The sequence below is a fragment of the Ornithodoros turicata genome, chromosome 10 (assembly GCF_037126465.1).
Source record: "Ornithodoros turicata isolate Travis chromosome 10, ASM3712646v1, whole genome shotgun sequence".
Lineage (NCBI taxonomy): Eukaryota > Metazoa > Arthropoda > Arachnida > Ixodida > Argasidae > Ornithodoros > Ornithodoros turicata.
The window spans coordinates 1,675,664-1,700,620 of NC_088210.1; the positions used below are offsets into that span (position 1 = coordinate 1,675,664).

The 24,957-nt window shown below is 48.0% G+C and overlaps 1 protein-coding gene across 4 annotated transcripts in view; it reads right to left on the minus strand.

The window, feature by feature from the left end:
* LOC135371150 (uncharacterized) overlaps nt 1-24,957 on the minus strand; it is a 279,646-nt gene that overhangs the window by 108,668 nt on the left and 146,021 nt on the right. For all 4 annotated transcript variants that reach the window (XM_064605190.1, XM_064605192.1, XM_064605189.1 and 1 more), the window contains 2 exons: nt 16,956-17,027; nt 16,760-16,899 (listed from right to left, as the gene is read on the minus strand). In XM_064605190.1, coding sequence (XP_064461260.1) covers nt 16,760-16,899; nt 16,956-17,027 — 212 coding nt within the window. The remainder of the gene's footprint in view (nt 1-16,759; nt 16,900-16,955; nt 17,028-24,957) is intronic.

Here is a 24,957-nt window from a genome sequence, read left to right on the forward strand (position 1 = left end):
CCACGACACCATCAATCATCTTCGCTTTCTCATCGACACTGGCGCTGAAGTCAGTATCATTCCACCCCATCCTTCGGACCGTCATCGCACTTCTCAGCATTCATTGCAAGCTGTAAATTCTTCACCAATTAAATGTTTCGGTGAGCGATCCCTCACCCTGAACTTGGGCCTGCGTCGGAACTTTCAATGGGTCTTCATCATAGCCGACGTCTCTGATGCCATCATCGGTGCGGACTTCCTCAAGCACTTCGATTTGATGGTCGATGTGAAGGGACGACGCCTCATTGATAACGGCACAGGCCTATCTGTCCGCGGACTTCGTGCCTTCTGTAACCCCATTGGCCCTGTCTTCACCCGCCCATCTGCACCTGTGCAGTTCCGTGACATCCTTAAGGATTTCCCCGACATCGTCCGTTTGCCACCTACAGATGCACCCCCTCTCCATACCACCACGCACCACGTCCTCACCAGAGGCCCCCCGGTGCATGCGAAGCCTCGCCGTCTTCCGCCTGATCGCCTTGCGATCGCCCGTCGCGAGTTCGACCATCTCCTCGCCTTGGGGTACATTCGTCCGTCCAGCAGCCCATGGGCTTCGGCATTGCATATGGTGCCCAAAAAGGACCCGGGAGATTGGCGACCGTGTGGGGATTATCGGGCGCTGAACGCTGTCACCATACCCGACCGTTACCCTTTACCACATCTTCACGACTTCGCCGCAAATCTCCACGGTGCCTCACACTTTTCCAAGATCGATCTTATAAAGGCTTACCACCAGATCCCCATGGAGCCCAGTGACATTCCGAAGACCGCAATCACGACCCCGTTCGGCCTCTTCGAATACGTTCGAATGCCCTTCGGTCTTCGCAACGCCGCGCAAACTTTCCAAAGATTCATTGACGAGGTCCTTCGCGGTCTGCCTTATTGTTTCGCCTACCTCGACGATATTCTGGTGGCTAGTTCCACTCCCGAGGACCACGCCGAACACCTTCGCCAATTGTTCGAGCGTCTACGTCAGCATGGCATTGTCATCAATCCGGCTAAATGCGAACTCGGTGTTCCTTCCCTCACCTTCCTCGGCCATCGCATTGACAGTTCGGCATCACCCCTCTGCGGCAGAAGGTTGACGCCATTGACTGATTTCCCCGCCCTACCACACGGCGGAAGCTTCGTGAATTTCTGGGCATGGTGAATTTTTATCGCCGCTTCATACCGCACTGCGCGCACACCATCAAGCCGCTCTGTCATTTGCTGGCTGGCCCTGGCGGTCCGTCGAAAACCATCGAGTGGATGCCATCCGCTGACCAAGCTTTCCGGAAGATAAAGGAGGACATCGCCTCCGCTTCATTAATGGCTCATCCCATCCCAGACACTTCACTCGCACTCTTCGTGGATGCCTCTTCAGAAGCCGTTGGGGCCGCTCTGCACCAGCTCGGCCCGCACGACCAGTTACAGCCGCTGGGTTTCTTTTCCAAACCCCTCAAGCCCGCCGAAGCACGGTACAGCACTTTCGGGCACGAGCTGTTGGCGGTGTACCTGGCTATCAAACATTTTCGCCACCTTCTCGAGGGACGCCAGTTCATTGTTTATACCGATCACAAACCTCTCACCTACGCAATCACATCTGCCTCTGGTTCTCACTCGCCCCGAGAGATCCGTCACCTGGCCTACATCGCCGAGTTTACGACCGACATCAGGCACGTTCCTGGTCATGCTAACGTCGTTGCGGACGCTCTCTCTCGAGCTCACATTGCTGGCCTGGCCCACCATCTGTCACCAGACATTGACTATGTTGAGCTTGCAGAAGCGCAAGCGAACGACCCCGACATGCCTGCCATGGTTCAGTCATCTCCGTCCCTCAACATCCACAAGCTTCCCTATCCTGGAACCTCGAGCCTCTTGTTATGCGACACCTCTACGGCTACCCCACGTCCTCTGGTTCCCCACGACTTCCGTCGCCACATCTTCAACCGCTACCACTCTCTGCATCACCCCGGCATCAAGTCGACGCAGAGACTCATTGGCACCCGCTTCGTCTGGCCGTCCATGAATCGGGACATCCGCCAGTGGGCTCGGAATTGTTTGGCCTGTCAGCGTTCCAAGATCCAGCGCCATACGACATCACCGTCGATGCCCTTTCCCACCCCTGATGCCCGCTTCCGCCATGTACACTTAGATCTGGTGGGTCCTCTTCCTCCGTCTGCCGGCTTCGCCTACCTCTTCACCTGCATTGACAGGTACACCCGGTGGCCTGAAGCGGTACCTATTAAGGATATCACGGCTGAGACAACCGCTCTCGCGTTCCTGTCCTCCTGGGTGGCGCGTTTTGGAGCTCCCGCCGTTATCACGACCGATCGCGGACGCCAATTCACGTCCCGCCTCTTCGCCGACGTCTGCAGATTCCTTGGCGCTCGCCATCACTTCACCACGGCCTACCACCCAAGCGCCAACGGACTGGTGGAGCGGTTCCATCGCACGCTCAAGACCGCTTTACGTGCCTCTGAAGACCCGACCCATTGGGTCGAGCGCTTGCCTTTAACGCTCCTTGGCATTCGTGCAACCTCCAAGGTAGACTGTGGCGTTGCACCATCCACCCTGGTCTTCGGGTCTGCCTTGCGTCTCCCAGGGCAGTTCTTCGACGCAGCGACTCTAGCCCAGCCCGCACCCGACCCTCTTCACTTCGCCACACGCCTCGAAGAACATGTGGCTGAGTTTCGCTCGCCGTGAGTGCTGACCGTTCGTGCGATTATTCGTTAGTTGAGATCCGGCACTCACGCAGTAAAGTGGTTGTTGCCTCTGTCTCCTCTATTGTCGTGACTTGACTTCGCGACATCGGTATAAATTACAGGTCGACTGACATATGAACAAGATAGCAAAGGGAATGCGCAGGACAGTATGGTTAACCAAGAATTATGTGCTTAGTAATGTATTGCAGGTCGGCTCATGATTGTGCACAACGGCAACCGAATGTTTCCAAATTCATACAGGGACATTTCCCGACCTAGCCTATAGACACCTTTACCGCAGCCATCGTGGAAGCTGCGTAGTGCGAAGCCTAGTCACGAAGCGAGCATGTAATCATTTCGCTCACCTTGCCGGATTAGGATGCAAGGCGCCGTGTCAGCATAAACGAGAGCGTTTGTTCTGTCGGTTCTTTGAAGCAAAATTTAATAATTGCTGCTTAATGTCGACATAATTGTCTGCCACACGCAGAAATTTCGTCGAAATTAAAGTGTGTTTTTTTTAGAACCGGGCGCTTCAATCTGCCCAATTTCTGTTCCTAACAAAACCGACTCTGGTTCGGGATCTGTTTAAGGTAGAGAAATGAGAGTTGCATCATTCGAAAGGACTCGCCTTGTAGATTCTAATGATATCAAGCACATTGCTGAGCGCTCAAAACTCGCTGAGAAAAAGGCTGACAAAAATGTGGCAACATTGCAATTTATTCAATGTTTGAGAATTTATAAAAAATAAACTGGGCCACCTGTAACCTCAAATCTCATCAGGGTAGAAGTGCGGCTCACAGACTGTTACTGTACCTCAAGTTGTCCTTTTCGTGCTAGCATTGGTGGAGCCACAAGGCACCAGATTTGCCAGATAACGCCATGCGGCCAAAACGAGCGGTCCACCTGGTCCGCTTTGAGGATTTTTAAAAAAAATAACTATTCGAAGCATCAATATAATTTTTGCGCCATCGTGCCTCAGGAGCAGTGCGCTATCATATATATTTTTTTCAGGTGAATTAAAAATGTGACCCGGACCACCCTGTCTGCCCCGACATGGAATCACCCAGCAATTATTTTTTATAATGGGGCAGGTCTCCACCACCGAGATGCTGTGTGTTAACCCATTCGTTATGTACACACAGATCTACGGCCTTCTCGCGGCTGGTGTACCTGACTATCGAGTTACCTCGACTTCGGTTCCACGCTCTGTGTTCCTTCCTGATTCACGATGCCAGGAGAAGATTTGTGAATCATGTCTTTCTTGTGATCTATACGGCTCGTTTTCGGAACTGCTATCTGCAAGCACGTCTGTTTCCTCTGTTCGTCACCCCACCGAAGTTGTCTCCTCAGGCCGCCGTTTGCCATAAAAGCATTCTGTTACGGGCCCTTCGCTGGGCAGCCATCCACAACCGGTATTCTGTCGGCAACCCCATTCGTTTCGTACACACAGATCTACGGCCTTCTCCCGGCTGGTGTACCTGACTATCGAGTTACCTCGACTTCGGTTCCACGCTCTGTGTTCCTTCCTGATTCAGGATGCCAAGAGAATATTTGTGAATCATGTCTTTCTTGTGATCTACACGGCTCGTTTTCGGAACTGCTATCTGCAAGCACGTCTGTTTCCTCTGTTCGTCACCCCACCGAAGTTGTCTCCTCAGGCCGCCGTTTGCCATAAAAGCATTCTGTTACGGGCCCTTCGCTGGGCAGCCATCCACAACCGGTATTCTGTCGGCAACCCCATTCGTTTCGTACACACAGATCTACGGCCTTCTCCCGGCTGGTGTACCTGACTATCGAGTTACCTCGACTTCGGTTCCACGCTCTGTGTTCCTTCCTGATTCACGATGCCAGGAGAAGATTTGTGAATCATGTCTTTCTTGTGATCTACACGGCTCGTTTTCGGAACTGCTATCTGCAAGCGCGGCTGTTTCCTCTGTTCGTCACCCCACCGAAGTTGTCTCCTCAGGCCGCCGTTTGCCATGAAAGCATTCTGTTACGGGCCCTTCGCTGGGGAGGCATCCACAACCGATATACTGTCGGCTACCCCATTCGTTTCGTACACACAGATCTACGGCCTTCTCGCGGCTGGTGTACCTGACTATCGAGTTACCTCGACTTCGGTTCCACGCTCTGTGTTCCTTCCTGATTCACGATGCCAGGAGAAGATTTGTGAATCATGTCTTTCTTGTGATCAACAGGGCTCGTTTTCGAAACTGCTACCTGCAAGCACGTCTGTATCCTCTGTTCGTCACCCCACCGAAGTGGTCCATGCGGATTCCTGTGCATTTCCAAATTTCGTGCTTGCTCCTTCGAGAAAGGTGAGTACTCGTGCAAGCTCCTTATCTGTTCCGCTCACCCACATTTTCCCCCTTGATGTGTATGAAAGAGAGGCCATTTCTGGCCCCATTCCTGTGCATTTCCACATTTCGTGCTTGTTCCTTCGGGAGAGGTGAGTACTCAAGCAAGCTCGTTAACCGCTCCGCTCACACACATTTTTCCCCTTGCAGTGTTTTATAGAGAAGGCATTTCTTGCCGCATTCCTGTGTATTTCCATATGTCGTGCTGTTCCTTCGAGAAAGGTGAGTACTCGTGCAAGCTCGTTACCTGTTCCGATCACCCACATTTTTCCCCTTGCAGTGTTTGAAAGTGAGGGCATTTCTGGCCGCATTCCTGTGTATTTCCATATGTCGTGCTGTTCCTTCGAGAAAGGTGAGTACTCAAGCAAGCTCGTTAACCGCTCCGATCACCCACATTTTTCCCCTTGCAGTGTTTGAAAGTGAGGGCATTTCTGGCCGCATTCCTGTGTATTTCCATATGTCGTGCTGTTCCTTCGAGAAAGGTGAGTACTCGTGCAAGCTCGTTACCTGTTCCGATCACCCACATTTTTCCCCTTGCAGTGTTTGAAAGTGAGGGCATTTCTGGCCGCATTCCTGTGTATTTCCATATGTCGTGCTGTTCCTTCGAGAAAGGTGAGTACTCGTGCAAGCTCGTTACCTGTTCCGATCACCCACATTTTTCCCCTTGCAGTGTTTGAAAGTGAGGGCATTTCTTGCCGCATTCCTGTGTATTTCCATATGTCGTGCTGTTCCTTCGAGAAAGGTGAGTACTCGTGCAAGCTCGTTACCTGTTCCGATCACCCACATTTTTCCCCTTGCAGTGTTTGAAAGTGAGGGCATTTCTGGCCGCATCCTTGTGTATTTCCATATTTCGTGCTTGTTCCTTCGAGAAAGGTGAGTACTCCTGCAAGCTCGTCAGCGGTTCCGATAACCCACATTTTCCCCCTTGCAGTGTTTGAAAGTGAGGGCATTTCTGGCAGCATTCCTGGGCATTTCCATATTTCGTCCTTGTTCCTTCGAGAAAGCTGAGTACTCGTGCAAGCTCGTCAGCGGTTCCGATAACCCACATTTTCCCCCTTGCAGTGTTTGAAAGTGAGGGCATTTCTGGCAGCATTCCTGGGCATTTTCATATTTCGTGCTTGTTCCTTCGAGAAAGGTGAGTACTGGTGCAAATTCGTCAGCTGTTCCGATTACCCCCATTTTCCCCCTTGCAGTGTTTGAAAGTGAGGGCATTTCTGGCAGCATTCCTGGGCATTTTCATATTTCGTGCTTGTTCCTTCGAGAAAGGTGAGTACTCGTGCAAGCTCGTCAGCTGTTCCGATCACCCACATTTTCCCCCTTGCAGTGTTTGAAAGTGAGGGCATTTCTGGCCGCATTCCTGGGCATTTCCATATTTCGTGCTTGTTCCTTCGAGAAAGGTGAGTACTCGTGCAAGCTCGTCAGCTGTTCCGATCACCCACATTTTCCCCCTTGCAGTGTTTGAAAGTGAGGGCATTTCTGGCAGCATTCCTGGGCATTTCCATATTTCGTCCTTGTTCCTTCGAGAAAGCTGAGTACTCGTGCAAGCTCGTCAGCGGTTCCGATAACCCACATTTTCCCCCTTGCAGTGTTTGAAAGTGAGGGCATTTCTGGCAGCATTCCTGGGCATTTTCATATTTCGTGCTTGTTCCTTCGAGAAAGGTGAGTACTGGTGCAAATTCGTCAGCTGTTCCGATTACCCCCATTTTCCCCCTTGCAGTGTTTGAAAGTGAGGGCATTTCTGGCAGCATTCCTGGGCATTTTCATATTTCGTGCTTGTTCCTTCGACAAAGGTGAGTACTCGTGCAAGCTCGTTACCTGTACCGCTCACCCACATTTTTCCCCTTGCAGTGTTTGAAAGAGAGGGCATTTCTGGCCACATTCCTGGGCATTTCCATATTTCGTGCTTGTTCCTTCGAGAAAGGTGAGTACTCGTGCAAGCTCGTTACCTGTACCGCTCACCCACATTTTTCCCCTTGCAGTGTTTGAAAGAGAGGGCATTTCTGGCCGCATTCCTGGGCATTTCCATATTTCGTGTTTGTTCCTTCGAGAAAGGTGAGTACTCGTGCAGGCTCGTTACCTGTACTGCTCACCCACATTTTCCCCCTTGCAGTGTTTGAAAGAGAGGTCATTTCTGGCCGCATTCCTGGGCATTTCCATATTTCGTGCTTGTTTCTTCGAGAAAGGTGAGTACTCGTGCAAGCTCGTTACCTGTACCGCTCACCCACATTTCCCCCCTTGCAGTGTTTGAAAGAGAGGGCATTTCTGGCCACATTCCTGGGCATTTCCATATTTCGTGCTTGTTCCTTCGACAAAGGTGAGTACTCGTGCAAGCTCGTTACCTGTACCGCTCACCCACATTTTTCCCCTTGCAGTGTTTGAAAGAGAGGGCATTTCTGGCCACATTCCTGGGCATTTCCATATTTCGTGCTTGTTCCTTCGAGAAAGGTGAGTACTCGTGCAAGCTCGTTACCTGTACCGCTCACCCACATTTTTCCCCTTGCAGTGTTTGAAAGAGAGGGCATTTCTGGCCGCATTCCTGGGCATTTCCATATTTCGTGTTTGTTCCTTCGAGAAAGGTGAGTACTCGTGCAGGCTCGTTACCTGTACTGCTCACCCACATTTTCCCCCTTGCAGTGTTTGAAAGAGAGGGCATTTCTGGCCGCATTCCTGGGCATTTCCATATTTCGTGCTTGTTCCTTCGAGAAAGGTGAGTACTCGCGCAGGCCCGTCACCTGTTCCGCTCACCCACATTTTCACCCTTGCAGTGTTTGAAAGTGAGGGCATTTCTGGCCGCATTCCTGGTCATTTCCATATTTCGTGCTTGTTCCTTCGAGAAAGGTGAGTACTCGTGCAGGCTCGTCACCTGTTCCGCTCACCCACATTTTCCCCCTTGCAGTGTTTGAAAGTGAGGGCATTTCTGGCCGCATTCCTGGTCATTTCCATATTTCGTGCTTGTTCCTTCGAGAAAGGTGAGTACTCGTGCAAGCTCGTCACCTGTTCCGCTCACCCACATTTTCCCCCTTGCAGTGTTTGAAAGTGAGGGCATTTCTGGTCGCATTCCTGGTCAGTTCCATATTTCGTGCTTGTTCCTTCGAGAAAGGTGAGTACTCGCGCAAGCCCGTCACCTGTTCCGCTCACCCACATTTTCCCCCTTGCAGTGTTTGAAAGTGACGGCATTTCTTGCCGCATTCCTGGGCATTTCCAGATTTCGTCCTTGTTCCTTCGAGAAAGGTGAGTACTCGCGCAAGCCCGTCACCTGTTCCGCTCACCCACATTTTCCCCCTTGCAGTGTTTGAAAGTGAGGGCATTTCTTGCCGCATTCCTGGGCATTTCCAGATTTCGTCCTTGTTCCTTCGAGAAAGGTGAGTACTCGCGCAAGCCCGTCACCTGTTCCGCTCACCCACATTTTCCCCCTTGCAGTGTTTGAAAGTGACGGCATTTCTTGCCGCATTCCTGGGCATTTCCAGATTTCGTCCTTGTTCCTTCGAGAAAGGTAAGCACTCGCGCAAGCCCGTCACCTGTTCCGCTCACCCACATTTTCCCCCTTGCAGTGTTTGAAAGTGAAGGCATTTCTGGTCGCATTCCTGGTCAGTTCCATATTTCGTGCTTGTTCCTTCGAGAAAGGTGAGTACTCGCGCAAGCCCGTCACCTGTTCCGCTCACCCACATTTTCCCCCTTGCAGTGTTTGAAAGTGACGGCATTTCTTGCCGCATTCCTGGGCATTTCCAGATTTCGTCCTTGTTCCTTCGAGAAAGGTAAGCACTCGCGCAAGCCCGTCACCTGTTCCGCTCACCCACATTTTCCCCCTTGCAGTGTTTGAAAGTGAAGGCATTTCTGGTCGCATTCCTGGTCAGTTCCATATTTCGTGCTTGTTCCTTCGAGAAAGGTGAGTACTCGCGCAAGCCCGTCACCTGTTCCGCTCACCCACATTTTCCCCCTTGCAGTGTTTGAAAGTGACGGCATTTCTTGCCGCATTCCTGGGCATTTCCAGATTTCGTCCTTGTTCCTTCGAGAAAGGTAAGCACTCGCGCAAGCCCGTCACCTGTTCCGCTCACCCACATTTTCCCCCTTGCAGTGTTTGAAAGTGAAGGCATTTCTGGTCGCATTCCTGGTCAGTTCCATATTTCGTGCTTGTTCCTTCGAGAAAGGTGAGTACTCGCGCAAGCCCGTCACCTGTTCCGCTCACCCACATTTTCCCCCTTGCAGTGTTTGAAAGTGACGGCATTTCTTGCCGCATTCCTGGGCATTTCCAGATTTCGTCCTTGTTCCTTCGAGAAAGGTGAGTACTCGCGCAAGCCCGTCACCTGTTCCGCTCACCCACATTTTCCCCCTTGCAGTGTTTGAAAGTGAGGGCATTTCTGGCCGCATTCCTGGTCAGTTCCATATTTCGATATTTCGTGCTTGTTCCTTCGAGAAAGGTGAGTACTCGCGCAAGCCCGTCACCTGTTCCGCTCACCCACATTTTCCCCCTTGCAGTGTTTGGAAGTGACGGCATTTCTTGCCGCATTCCTGGGCATTTCCAGATTTCGTCCTTGTTCCTTCGAGAAAGGTGAGTACTCGCGCAAGCCCGTCACCTGTTCCGCTCACCCACATTTTCCCCCTTGCAGTGTTTGAAACTGAGGGCATTTCTGGCCGCATTCCTGGTCATTTCCATATTTCGATATTTCGTGCTTGTTCCTTCGAGAAAGGTGAGTACTCGCGCAAGCCCGTCACCTGTTCCGCTCACCCACATTTTCCCCCTTGCAGTGTTTGAAAGTGACGGCATTTCTTGCCGCATTCCTGGGCATTTCCAGATTTCGTCCTTGTTCCTTCGAGAAAGGTAAGCACTCGCGCAAGCCCGTCACCTGTTCCGCTCACCCACATTTTCCCCCTTGCAGTGTTTGAAAGTGAAGGCATTTCTGGTCGCATTCCTGGTCAGTTCCATATTTCGTGCTTGTTCCTTCGAGAAAGGTGAGTACTCGCGCAAGCCCGTCACCTGTTCCGCTCACCCACATTTTCCCCCTTGCAGTGTTTGAAAGTGACGGCATTTCTTGCCGCATTCCTGGGCATTTCCAGATTTCGTCCTTGTTCCTTCGAGAAAGGTGAGTACTCGCGCAAGCCCGTCACCTGTTCCGCTCACCCACATTTTCCCCCTTGCAGTGTTTGAAAGTGACGGCATTTCTTGCCGCATTCCTGGGCATTTCCAGATTTCGTCCTTGTTCCTTCGAGAAAGGTGAGTACTCGCGCAAGCCCGTCACCTGTTCCGCTCACCCACATTTTCCCCCTTGCAGTGTTTGAAAGTGACGGCATTTCTTGCCGCATTCCTGGGCATTTCCAGATTTCGTCCTTGTTCCTTCGAGAAAGGTGAGTACTCGCGCAAGCCCGTCACCTGTTCCGCTCACCCACATTTTCCCCCTTGCAGTGTTTGAAAGTGAGGGCATTTCTGGCCGCATTCCTGGTCAGTTCCATATTTCGATATTTCGTGCTTGTTCCTTCGAGAAAGGTGAGTACTCGCGCAAGCCCGTCACCTGTTCCGCTCACCCACATTTTCCCCCTTGCAGTGTTTGGAAGTGACGGCATTTCTTGCCGCATTCCTGGGCATTTCCAGATTTCGTCCTTGTTCCTTCGAGAAAGGTGAGTACTCGCGCAAGCCCGTCACCTGTTCCGCTCACCCACATTTTCCCCCTTGCAGTGTTTGAAACTGAGGGCATTTCTGGCCGCATTCCTGGTCATTTCCATATTTCGATATTTCGTGCTTGTTCCTTCGAGAAAGGTGAGTACTCGCGCAAGCCCGTCACCTGTTCCGCTCACCCACATTTTCCCCCTTGCAGTGTTTGAAAGTGACGGCATTTCTTGCCGCATTCCTGGGCATTTCCAGATTTCGTCCTTGTTCCTTCGAGAAAGGTGAGTACTCGCGCAAGCCCGTCACCTGTTCCGCTCACCCACATTTTCCCCCTTGCAGTGTTTGAAAGTGACGGCATTTCTTGCCGCATTCCTGGGCATTTCCAGATTTCGTCCTTGTTCCTTCGAGAAAGGTGAGTACTCGCGCAAGCCCGTCACCTGTTCCGCTCACCCACATTTTCCCCCTTGCAGTGTTTGAAAGTGACGGCATTTCTTGCCGCATTCCTGGGCATTTCCAGATTTCGTCCTTGTTCCTTCGAGAAAGGTGAGTACTCGCGCAAGCCCGTCACCTGTTCCGCTCACCCACATTTTCCCCCTTGCAGTGTTTGAAAGTGAGGGCATTTCTGGCCGCATTCCTGGTCAGTTCCATATTTCGATATTTCGTGCTTGTTCCTTCGAGAAAGGTGAGTACTCGCGCAAGCCCGTCACCTGTTCCGCTCACCCACATTTTCCCCCTTGCAGTGTTTGGAAGTGACGGCATTTCTTGCCGCATTCCTGGGCATTTCCAGATTTCGTCCTTGTTCCTTCGAGAAAGGTGAGTACTCGCGCAAGCCCGTCACCTGTTCCGCTCACCCACATTTTCCCCCTTGCAGTGTTTGAAACTGAGGGCATTTCTGGCCGCATTCCTGGTCATTTCCATATTTCGATATTTCGTGCTTGTTCCTTCGAGAAAGGTGAGTACTCGCGCAAGCCCGTCACCTGTTCCGCTCACCCACATTTTCCCCCTTGCAGTGTTTGGAAGTGACGGCATTTCTTGCCGCATTCCTGGGCATTTCAGATTTCGTCCTTGTTCCTTCGAGAAAGGTGAGTACTCGCGCAAGCCCGTCACCTGTTCCGCTCACCCACATTTTCCCCCTTGCAGTGTTTGAAAGTGAGGGCATTTCTGGCCGCATTCCTGGTCATTTCCATATTTCGATATTTCGTGCTTGTTCCTTCGAGAAAGGTGAGTACTCGCGCAAGCCCGTCACCTGTTCCGCTCACCCACATTTTCCCCCTTGCAGTGCTTGAAAGAGAGGGCATTGCTGGTTGCCTTTAGTAATCATTATCCATTGTACATGGTTAATAAATTATGCTTGATCAAAGTCATCACATGTTACATATTATCATGCATGGCATACCTTTCTTATAGTTGAATCGGAAGTTATTTGCTTTTTTCCCGCCGCTCATAAACGACTGCAAATGCAAAATGTAAAAAAAAAACGGCGAATGGCAGTTTTAAATACTACATGGTGGACGTCATCAAAACGGGACGCCATAAAGTAAAGATAAACAAAAAACAGCAGTTCCAAATACTGGCAGATGCCCGGCATTTAAACTGGCCACCGTAAAAAGTAACAACAAATGGCAGTTGCAAATGCTGGCACATGACGTCATTAGAACGGGACACCGTAAAAAGAACTTCAAACAGCAGTTCTAACTGCTACCTGTACCTAAATGTCATAAAAACTGGCCACTGTTAAAAGAAACGGTCAAATTATTTGATGGGCTGCTGTAAAAAAAAAAGTGGCAATGCTTTCAGCAAAATTTCCTTGCATTTGGCCGTTTTTTTACTGTGAAATTTTTTTATAGCGTAGCTGTTTGAGCAGAAATGTGGGTATCTGAGCTCTTAAAGTAGATGTTAGAAATTCTCGTCTCCGTGAAACAAATCCGCAGTAATTTCTTGCATTTTAAGTAACCGATACAACAAGCGATATTCCAAGGACACCCTGAAACGATCCCGACGTCCTGGTCCTTCATGGATGTCAGAAGGATGTGTACAAAACATAATTAGAACTGTCCCAATGATATCTGACCATCTGATTTCTTGTAGGATGTCACTGAGATTTTAAAATTGCATCCAACTCTGATGTAGATCTGGGCTAGACTACCAGCATATTTTCTGTGCAAAATGTTGTTTTTTACCCCATGACGAATGGCATGCAATGGGATGCATTCCTGTGGTGCTGGACGTCTCAAGAGAAAACAACATAAAGCAGAAGTAGGCCATATGTGAAACACTACGACTGCATTTGATAGGCTGCTCTTTTGGTGCCGTCCTTAGCCTTATATTCACAGCATGACCCGGCAAGTTGAAGTGTATTGAAATGGGGGATAGACGTTTGTATTGAATATCAAATTTATGGGCATAAAACCTTTCGCGCATGGTGTTGGAGGTCACCCCGATATACTGGACATTGCACTTATCACATGAAATTAGAGAGCAGCTATTTGAAGAATTAACGAGAATAAGCATGAACATTAGCATAATGCATGAACACCGGGATTTTCTGTGTTTAGACATGCTGCGAACAATCGTTTTTGTAAGAAGCAGTATTTGTAACCTTCCTGCTGGCGGTGTGCTGTGATATCTCAAGAACGGCAACGAGTTCCACAAATGAACGGCGGCTAACATTACATTTATGGCATCACACCGTCGTCGTGATTTGACACACAGCTTGGCATTCCCCGCGAAGCATTCCTTTGCAAAACTCCTGCACTATAAATCGTTTTCACAGTAACGACAACATGCATGTGATACGCAAAAAAAACAGCAATAAAAACGTCAGGCATGTTTTCCAAAATATGTTCTGACGGTCTGGCCCCAAATAACGGCCACACTAAATTAACATGGTAAACGAGCGAAATATAGGCTATTACAGCAGAGTTCAGCGTAGTAGAAACCGTGAACTGGAAGTGATTGCAGTAAAACACAGGGAACAAGAAGCAAATTGGGCCTGCGAAGTAAAGGTGGCACAGCAGTTCGAGTGTGCCTGAAATAGATTTTGCGTGTGCATATGCAACACTCTGCAGATGACTTTTTCTCACTTTGCATTGCTACAGTTCTTGACGCATTTACTGCAACTTTTGTTCACTTCGTGTTTCTTCCGCTACTACAAATATTGCACAAGTGACGTACGTCAAACAAAACAGGTACTGCTTCAGTAGGATGTGACGTGCAGATAAAAATGCCATCAACTTGTAAATTAATGCAACTTGTATTGAATGTAAAGTGTAATAAACACATTCTAACATCTTCCTTCTTATTGTCCTCCAACCTACAAAGCAATGCGATTGAAATTATTCTGCTCATATCAAAATCATTGATTGCACACTACATGGAGAGTCATCTGCAACAAATACGATTCGCTCACTCATCACTGTTGCAAGCTATACCTCTATTACCAAGCAATTTGTCTGCATCATCCATGAAGCAATTGTGATAAAATTATAGGCTACATCTGATATTACACACAGCTGAAACTTGTACTCCAAACATAATTTGAGTGTATACAATGCAAAAATAGCTCCCCCTGCACGTTGGTATACCCGATACATCGTTTTGATTCCATACTGTACTGTGATATGCAAAACTTCTGCTGTGAAAGAGGCTAAGCCGTAAACTATGAGAGTTTTGTCTCACTAAATTGGTTCACAGATGGGTAACGCTCCTGATGGCGCATCTAACTAAACCGTGTCACATCTTGTCATCTCTCGATGTGGTGCAGCATAGTTACATACAACTAGCATGGAGAAAAGCTGCACGAATGGAAATTTAAAAATGAAAGTATCTAGTATACTGCTTTCTAACAAGCTTGTATTATGTTCCTGCAGGTAGTGAATTTCCAGTGTTTTCTATCCTCGCGTGTACAAACAGCTGTGCCATTAACACGGTTTATATCATTCTAGCCATTCACAGGACCATGGTAGTTACTCTTGGTACATGTTAAGACATGTTCTAAGAACATTTGCATTTTGTAATTTGTAATTCAAAGCTTATACACAAGCATAACGACGAGCCGTACCTACAACACATACGAATGTCTTGTACCCCTGACATTTCGAAATATCTGGTTCTTTGTGAAAATGGAGTCGAAAATAGGATCACAGCTGATACGTTGCAAGTAGTTCACGGTTGTGTTGTTCACAGCTGGTGAAAAAAAAACGATACATACAAGCTCATATTTCCGGTTATGTTATTTTTTTTTGCTTTTTTATCCCGCTACGCTAGTGAGCAACAACATGATTGAGCTTACTTTAAAATGCAACAACAACAGCTTTATTGTGAGAAGATGAGCGAGGAGTTTCATCGTCAGGGGCGATACTCCACCCCATTGGTGGTGGTAATGTGGGGAATGAAATAATGAGCCCCTTCACAATAAGGAACGAAGTCCTATGGTATCGAGAAAGGTGAGGAGAGCTTTGAGGGCAGAGCCTTGGTTTGCAGGTGGCCAAGGACCAAGCAATTTTAGAATGTCGTCTATAATGTCTCTGTATGTGTCTATTCAATATCCTAGCAGCGAGCATTTTCAGTGTCTTTCCTATTAGCTAGCACTACAGCCGTTCCCTCTCGGAGCACTGTAGAGGAGAGCTTCTCTGCAGTTTCACTCTGAATACTGCTTCAAGGTGTTCCTTCATTGTTTTTCGTTTGGTCCTGGAGTTGCGACGCTGGTAAACGTGTGGTGTGCTGCAACGTGGGGAACTGTAGTTGAATTCTGATATAGTATTTGCTTGATCAAGGTCATTCCCACTAAACGTGAGATGCATATTTTCAATTCAACCAAGTTATCGTCTCAAATTCCAGAAAGAAATTCAGGAAAACTAAATGGCGTTCCACGACATTCCTTGCAGCTTACCTCGTGGACATGAAGGTCTCACCACTATGCTTCAGTCTAACACGTTCCATAGTTTTCAAATATGGTATCAACGACTACGGAAGTATTTTGGTAAAATATCTTCAAATATGCTGCAGTACTTAGGAAATCCAGAGGCATGCAACATATATGTAGTGTTTTCTGCGCAAGCGGGAAAAGAAGGTTTTTATTTCTCTGTGCCATCAATTAGTTGATCGTGCAATGCAGTACCATTTATGATGGCACACATTTGCTAGTTTCCAGGCTTACATTCCCCGATCTGTATTATCAGTGTACTGCTACGTTAATTCTTCACTTGACCAGACATGAAAATATAAATTATCATACTATTATTGCAAGTTCTCTGCCCATGTGCATATAGTAAATATATTTACATTGGTGTAAGCATATACTGTATTAGCAGATATCGTGGCATGTGGCTTCTCTCGGTAATAAGGGAATTATAATTAAAAAATTGCATAGTGGAAACTGAGGAAGCATTTTTTCAGAAGCATTTGTGCGAGTTGACGCTAGTTCCTCCAATCCCTACTGCTCTCGGTTCTCGCGCGTCTTCGATAGGTCCCGCGTGGATTTTTTTGCAAACCCTAAAGGTAGCCGAGAAATAAGGATACTCTGCTTCAACTATGTTGAATCCAAGGGCCCAATCCTTTGTTTTGTCAGTGTTATCTGTTAAGGAGCCAATCCAATCCTTTGTTTTATGAGTGCAGGTAGCAATAAACATGACAACATTTTGACATTTACTTGAACGTCTGTACCTTTGGCTGTAATGCGACACTTGGAGATTAAAGGATTATTTGAACCTAATGAGATACAATCCACAGAAACACACCTGGAACACAAACACAGAAACACGCGGGCGCAAGATGCGTTGGCTGCTCTGTGGCTGGCGTGCCTATTGACCAATAAGATACTATTTATTTTCAGAGTTTGAATCCACGTGTATATTGCAAAAGTTGGTTTTTACGACTTTATTTTTACACCGTGGACATATACGTTATTTATTGTGCTTGGTGTAGATTAGAGTGATTGCTTTCAACTGAGTCAGGTGATCCGTCACACAATCGACATAACTGAGCATACTGGATTGAGTACTGTGGGAGTATTCCGTATACTCTATGAATGTTGTAACTTTCCTTGCACGTCCAATTCTGTCCAGATTTCAACTTACCTGATCACAAAGATAACCAAGTCGGCGAGCGATGCCTCTGAATTTACCGCAAGGTAATCCTCAGCTTGACCCGGAGTCGCATACACAACGCCACCCTCCCTGTGGACACTCAGGTACGTGAATTCCTCCGACTTGGAAAGCTGCAAGAGATAATTCCTGCACCTGTCTAATGCAGTCATTTCGTAGGGGGTCATACCTTGGCTGTTCCAGAAACTCTCGCCAAGAAAGGAGTTTCAGGGGACCAGTTCGGTGTCCTTCTACATAATACCTGCAAGAGGGATAGACCACGCGTACGTCTCAGCAGAGTTTTCTTTTTTTCTTCTATGTCTCTCGCATATTGACTGCGATAACTTTGAGGATTTAACAGCTAGTGAACGAATATATTTGATATCGCTTCAAACTTCCCCAGTGGTTGCGACCATCTTAACCCGAAATATTCTGTTTGATGTTGCTTTGTCTTGACAGCACGGAGGGACGATGCAGCTCCTACCCATGTTCCGATCCAACAACAGCCTTTGTTTCCTGTACAACTCTTTTAAAAACTTCTCCATGCCGTCTAGTGACATAAGAACTAAACAACACCTAAACAATACACAAAACAACCTAAACAATACACATGTGCACAGATGATAAGTTAAATACAACACCAAGATAACATTGCGTTAATCAACACCATCACCAGATCAGTCGCGGCACATCTCCTCCCCTTTAACATAGTTGTTACATAAATGATGCATACATCCATCACACCCATCTAGCTTCCCCCTATCGCAAAGCATATATAGTCCTGAAGGTATGTTGGAGGATATCGGTTACGGCGGGGCCTACCGGTCTGGCGATCCTCGAACTCTCTCAGGACTTGCTGACCTGCTGACCTTCTGCACACTCGGTGACAGGAGTCAAAGGCTCTTGTGCCTTCCCGGTCACAGTGTCTTTACTAGTCGGATCAGTGGTTTCCTGGTCAGTCTGAACACTCATTGACGGAACGGTCTGTCCACTGTCGAATGAACCACCGGTTTCACTATCGACAGCTGGCAATGACCACTCTGACGAACTGCCCGTAGAAACACATCGCGGATAACCAACCAAGTTTGAAACCAACCAACCAAAGCCAATCAAACAACTTTGAAACATTTCATACCCTCCGATCGAGCAGCAAAAACGAATTGGTGCCACAACTGATCAGCACCATCAATGGCTTTGAAAACCGGAGCGTTGCTGTTCCTTTCCCATTGAATCCTATGTGTGCATAGTCCCCAGGGCCAAAAAAACGTGGAATTCTTGCACCTCGGCGAGCATACGTATTCCGCGTTATGTGGTCTTGACGAGTACGCACCTGATGATGGATATATGCTCCAGCTGGGACTGAAGGCACCTGAATGGCGGTCACATGCAACATTGTACGCGGCATCCAATATAGCCGTTGCAATAAAATAAAACCGCTCTGGCATGTGGGGTACATCGGAACACCAAGAGTCCTTGCTGCACTACTTCAGTCACGGGTTTCCCTTGTATAACTGCTAATTGCACCTGGTCATTCACCACTCGGTTAAATCGTTCAATCAGGCCGTCAGCCTGCGGATAATAATAATAATAATAATACTTTTATTAATGTGCCCAAGAACAGCCGAAGCCTTGGTGTTAGCGCACGCAGACAATGCAGTATTTACAAATATATATACACACACACACATATATATATATACAGGGTGTTCCATTTAAGATTGACCCCACCTTTAAAAAATAATGACTCATCGCAGAAGAATGAAACTAAGTACATAGTGTTACCAGTGACCTGGAGCATTTAATTGTGTTTTTTGTCGCGCAATTAACTGATTAATTAATTAATTTAATTTTCTAACTTTTTAATTAGGATGATTACACCGGAGGTATCAACTGTGAAGTTGTGGGCGTTGACATGAGAACGCGAATGCAGTATGTTGCAACTCTCTAGCTCATACGAGTCTTCTTTTTCCAGGGCCAGCAGAAAGGGCCCGGAGTTCCGAAACTACGACGGAATCAGTTTCTGTAGCGCGAAAAGAGCGCTTGATTGCAGCGCTTTCTCACGGCCGCTTGACGAACAAGCATGACAGATAACAGCATAGGCGAAACGGACGGCATAAATGCTTGTTCGTGCCAGGAACAACGCGATCTGAACGGTACACACTATAGCAATCGGGAAAATAGGCGCTCTTCGGGATAGAGTCATTGAGCCAGGTTTCAGAAAGACAGATGATGTCGTATTCGCACTCACACACAGCTGAGAAAAAGCTCGAACTCTTCGTACGCAAACCACGCACGTTTTGGTAGTAGATACTTGCCCACTCATTCTTGAATGCCATCCGTGGGAGCATGTTGGTCGGAACTGTAGATCACGCTGCTGTGGAGCCGACCCCTGAACTGCTTGACTAGGCAGCCAGAGGGCCACACCGCAGGATCGTGAAGGAGGTCAAAGGCAGCGTCGTCAGTTGAGATGTGGAACGAGGCATAGGTTTCGTAACGTGATTTTAAATTTGTGCACTTGATAGACGAGGAGTCAGTTTTCTTTGCGACGAATGCAGTGATGTCGTCTACAGTTGTCGCAGGAAGGAGCTTGGTGACGAATAGTGCCTTGTTGGCGCGGCGCGGTTCCACGGCACTTAGGCCTTCGGAAATCGACGTGCCGAGGAAAGCTCTGGACTGAGGTGCACGTACGTTGGGCATTTCAATCGGCGACATCTCACCGTTAGAAAGACTTGGTGAAGATGTGTTACCTACAGGTAGTTTAGCGGCCTGTGCCGCGAATGTGACTCCCGGCATTCGAGTCAAATCCTTAGATGGGGCCGAAGTATGGAGGAAGGCCGGTTGCGACGACGTCACATTTGAACGCAAATTCTGAGTGACGGCTGCATCCCTACGAAGAGAAGCTTTACGCATTTCAGCTCGCAGAGAGTTGATCTGGATCACCATAGCCGAAGAAGATTCGTGAAACTCCTTTTTGAGTTGGGCGTTATCACGGCGGAGCGCGGCCACTTCGTCGGTCAGGAAGGAAATCCCCTGAAGGGCAGCTTGGAGTAGGGAAGCGAGGTCAAGGCAATCCGGTGGGGCAGGGAGAATCTCGGTGGGGAAGCCGGACACGATGGCAGGTTGGTCTCGTTAGGCTTAGTGGTCACCGAAGGCGATGGCACAGAGTCACAGAGCGGGCATAAAAAACGACTTACGACGTCCGGAATTTTGGCATCCTCGGAGGTAAGGTTCATGCATTTAGCATGCACCCGTTTGTCGCACTTTGTACACTTCAGAGTAGATTGTTTACCGTAGAACGGCAGAGCGCAGATGACACACGTGTCGGCACTGGGCGCCATCTTGAAAAATAATAATAATAAATAATAATAATAATAATACCTTTATTAATGTGCCCAAGAACAGCCGAAGCCTTGGTTTTATTATTATTATTATTATTATTATTATTCACTAGTTATTCATTAGTCACTCCGAATTTTTGTGCAAATGTGGCGTCGTCGCAACCGGCCTCCCTCCCTACTTCGGCCCCTTCTAAGGATTTAACTAGAATGCCGGGAGTCACGTTCGCGGCACAGGCCGCTAAACTACCTGTAGGTAACACATCTTCACGAAGTCTTTCTAACGGTGAGATGTCGTCGATTGAAATGCCCACCGTACGTACACCTCAGCCCACAGCTTTCTTCGGCACGTCGATTTCCGAAGGCCTCCGTGCCGTGGAACCGCGCCGCGCCAAGAAGGCACTATTCGTCACCAAGCTCCTTCCTGCGACAACTGTAGACGACATCACTGCATTCGACGCAAAGAAGACTGACTCCTCCTCTATCAAGTGCACAAAGTTAAAATCACCTTTCGAAACCTACGCCTCGTTCCACATCTCAACTGACAACGCTGCCTTTGACCTCCTTCACGATCCTGCGGTGTGGCCCTCTGGCTGCTTAGTCAAGCAGTTCAGGGGTCGGCTCCACAGCAGCATGATCTACAGTTCCGACCAACGTGCTCCCACGGATGGCGGGTCAAGAATGAGTGGGCAAGTCTCTACTACCAAAACGTGCGTGGTTTGCGTACGAAGAGTTCGAGCTTTTTCTCTGCTGTGTGTGAGTGCGAATACGACATCATTTGTCTCTCTGAAATCTGGTTAAATGACTCTATCCCGAACAGCGCCTATTTTCCCGATTGCTATAGTGTGTTCCGTTCAGATCGCGTTGTTCCTGGGAAAGCTACTGCACGTGGCGGTGGGTGCCTAATTGCAGTGTCCAATGCCTTGAAAGTTATACGTCGCCGCGACATGGAGCAATACCCTGAGTCGGTATGGATAGAAATTCATCGCCTCAATGACCCCAACTTACTTGTGGGTGTTCACTACTTCCCACCATTGTTTAATCCGTCAGAACTCTCCCAGTACCTTCTGTCCCTGGAGCCATTACTTGACAGACACTGTGACATCTTGATGTTGGATGATTTCAATCTACCTCATTCATTTCGAAGCTCAACAACTTTCCCCTGCCGTTCCCCAACCCTCTTACGGTTTAAACGGTGTAAACTGTTTTCGTGACTTTGCCGATTTCTTGTCGCTCTCCCAAGTTAACACTGTCCCCAACCGTAGGGGACAATTCCTTGATCTTTGTTTCGTCCGCTCGGCCAACTTTACGTCTGTTAGGCCTTGTATATTGTACTTATCCCACCATATGCCTGCAAATCCGATCGTACGTATTCAACAAATGACAAACGCAATTCACCCCTCTGTTGATATCTTTAACTCCCATTCAAACGCTTTTAAAACTCTCCTCTTGCGTTCACTCAGTAACACGTGAAGTTGTACAGTTTCTTTTCCCTTTTAGTGCTACGTGCTGTATATCTCTAAGTCTGTACTGTATGTATATATCTGTGTATATCTATGTATATCTGTATAATATCTTCCTGTTACGTTCCTCTTCCTGAATATGGTATGTTATGTTTCGCCTAATCTATATATATGTGTGTGTATATATATTTGTAAATACTGCATTGTCTGCGTGCGCCAACACCAAGGCTTCGGCTGTTCTTGGGCACATTAATAAAGTTATTATTATTATTATTAATATTATTATTATTATGTTAAGAAAAAGTCCTCACTTTAGAATGTATGTCTATAGAGAGATAATGTGATTTCTTAACCTCCAACCACTCTCAACGCGACGCCGTTTTTATGATATTATGCTCTGTTATAAGATCTTACATAGTTTTCTCGATACACCATCTTTATTACATCAGCTTCATATCGCCGTACCTGTCAAAGTAACCCGACACACGAATATATTGTGCTTATCCCACCACATGCCTGCAAATCCGATCATACGCATTCAACAAATGACAAACGCCAATTCACCCTTCTGTTGATATCTTTACCTCCCATTCAAACGTTTTTAAAACTCTCCTCTTGCGTTCACTCAGTAACACATGAAGTTGTACAGTTTTTTCCCCCTTTTAGTACTATGTACTGTGTATCTCTAAGTCTCTACTGTATGTATCAGTGTGAATATCTTCCTGTTACGTTCCTCTTCCTGAATATGTTATGTTATGTTTCGCCTAATCTGTATATGTGTGTATATGTGTGTGTATATATTTGTAAATACTGCATTGTCTGCGTGCGCCGACACCAAGGCTACGGCTGTTCTTGGGCACATTAATAAAGGTATTATTATTATTATTATTATTATTATTATTATTATTATTATTATTATCATTATTATTATTATTATTATTGTTATTATCATCACCTTGACACCATATCACTCAGTCCACCCCGCTAAATGTTCCCTACGGAATGCTCTCTAAATAAAAAGAATTGAACTGTTCGTGATCTGAACTGTCTACCTACTTGGATTGTAACCACCAGTCAGTTCCCAATACGTGCCTTGCTTTTGTTAAGTTAATCTTACTAGGCACTACGTATTATGTATTAGATATCATCCATGCTTCCAATGTATGTTTAACCTTATAAACACAAGTAGTGTTTGTCGCTGCTGCCGGGTCCCGCGCAACAAGCCTTCGGGCTTAGGCGGACCCGCCTGATATGTACTGTCCACTTTCAGTTAATAAAGATTTGATTTCATTTGATTATTATTATTATTATTAGTATTAGTATTATTATTATTCAGCAGCGGCAGTCAGCGGCAACACTGACTGTTTTCACGTACAACCTCTGTTTTGCTATACAGATTGTGAGACCTGCTCGGCTCCACCGGTACCCGCGCGCTGTCAACATCTGAACTTATCTGCGTGAAACAGTACCTGTCTGGCCTCCTGGTTCTTCCCGTGCTTATCGCTTCTACGGCAATGCCTACCAAGCCCACTGGATGGCGGCCTTGTGAATACGTTTAAAAGAGACGACAACCTGCCAACGCCTCGCAGTCAGCGGCAACACTGACTGTTTTCACGTACGACCTCTGTTTTGCTATACAGATTGTGAGACCTGCTCGGCTCCACCGGCACCCGCGCGCTGTCAACATCTGAACTTATCTGCGTGAAACAGTACCTGTCTGGCCTCCTGGTTCTTCCCGTGCTTATCGCTTCTACGGCAATGCCTACCAAGCCCACTGGATGGCGGCCTTGTGAATACGTTTAAAAGAGACGACAACCTGCCAACGCCTCGCAGTCAGCGGCAACACTGACTGTTTTCACGTACGACCTCTGTTTTGCTATACAGATTGTGAGACCTGCTCGGCTCCACCGGCACCCGCGCGCTGTCAACATCTGAACTTATCTGCGTGAAACAGCACCTGTCTGGCCTCCTGGTTCTTCCCGTGCTTATCGCTTCTACGGCAATGTCTACCAAGCCCACTGGATGGCGGCCTTGTGAATACGTTTAAAAGAGACGACAACCTGCCAACGCCTCGCAGTCAGCGGCAACACTGACTGTTTTCACGTACGACCTCTGTTTTGCTATACAGATTGTGAGACCTGCTCGGCTCCACCGGCACCCGCGCGCTGTCAACATCTGAACTTATCTGCGTGAAACAGCACCTGTCTGGCCTCCTGGTTCTTCCCGTGCTTATCGCTTCTACGGCAATGTCTACCAAGCCCACTGGATGGCGGCCTTGTGAATACGTTTAAAAGAGACGACAACCTGCCAACGCCTCGCAGTCAGCGGCAACACTGACTGTTTTCACGTACGACCTCTGTTTTGCTATACAGATTGTGAGACCTGCTCGGCTCCACCGGCACCCGCGCGCTGTCAACATCTGAACTTATCTGCGTGAAACAGCACCTGTCTGGCCTCCTGGTTCTTCCCGTGCTTATCGCTTCTACGGCAATGTCTACCAAGCCCACTGGATGGCGGCCTTGTGAATACGTTTAAAAGAGACGACAACCTGCCAACGCCTCGCAGTCAGCGGCAACACTGACTGTTTTCACGTACGACCTCTGTTTTGCTATACAGATTGTGAGACCTGCTCGGCTCCACCGGCACCCGCGCGCTGTCAACGTCTGAACTTATCTGCGTGAAACAGCACCTGTCTGGCCTCCTGGTTCTTCCCGTGCTTATCGCTTCTACGGCAATGTCTACCAAGCCCACTGGATGGCGGCCTTGTGAATACGTTTAAAAGAGACGACAACCTGCCAACGCCTCGCAGTCAGCGGCAACACTGACTGTTTTCACGTACGACCTCTGTTTTGCTATACAGATTGTGAGACCTGCTCGGCTCCACCGGCACCCGCGCGCTGTCAACGTCTGAACTTATCTGCGTGAAACAGCACCTGTCTGGCCTCCTGGTTCTTCCCGTGCTTATCGCTTCTACGGCAATGTCTACCAAGCCCACTGGATGGCGGCCTTGTGAATACCTTTAAAAGAGACGACAACCTGCCAACGCCTCGCAGTCAGCGGCAACACTGACTGTTTTCACGTACAACCTCTGTTTTGCTATACAGGTAATATTACTTGATCCTCTACTCTGTCTGCCGCCGCTGACTGCACAACAATGTCCAATTGTCTAGTTTGTGATAAGAATCTGCCTAGCGCTGGGAATTTCATTCAGTGTTCTACCTGCAACTATGGCTATCAGTTTGGGTCACAATGCGCTGGGGTGACGGAAAAAACGTACAGATCTATGAGTACCGCAAAAAAAAAACTACTGGCAATGTAAAACCTGTCGTGCTGCTGAAGTGCGGTCAATTCCAAACAGAGAGACCACGGATGCGGAGGGCACCACCCTTGCTAA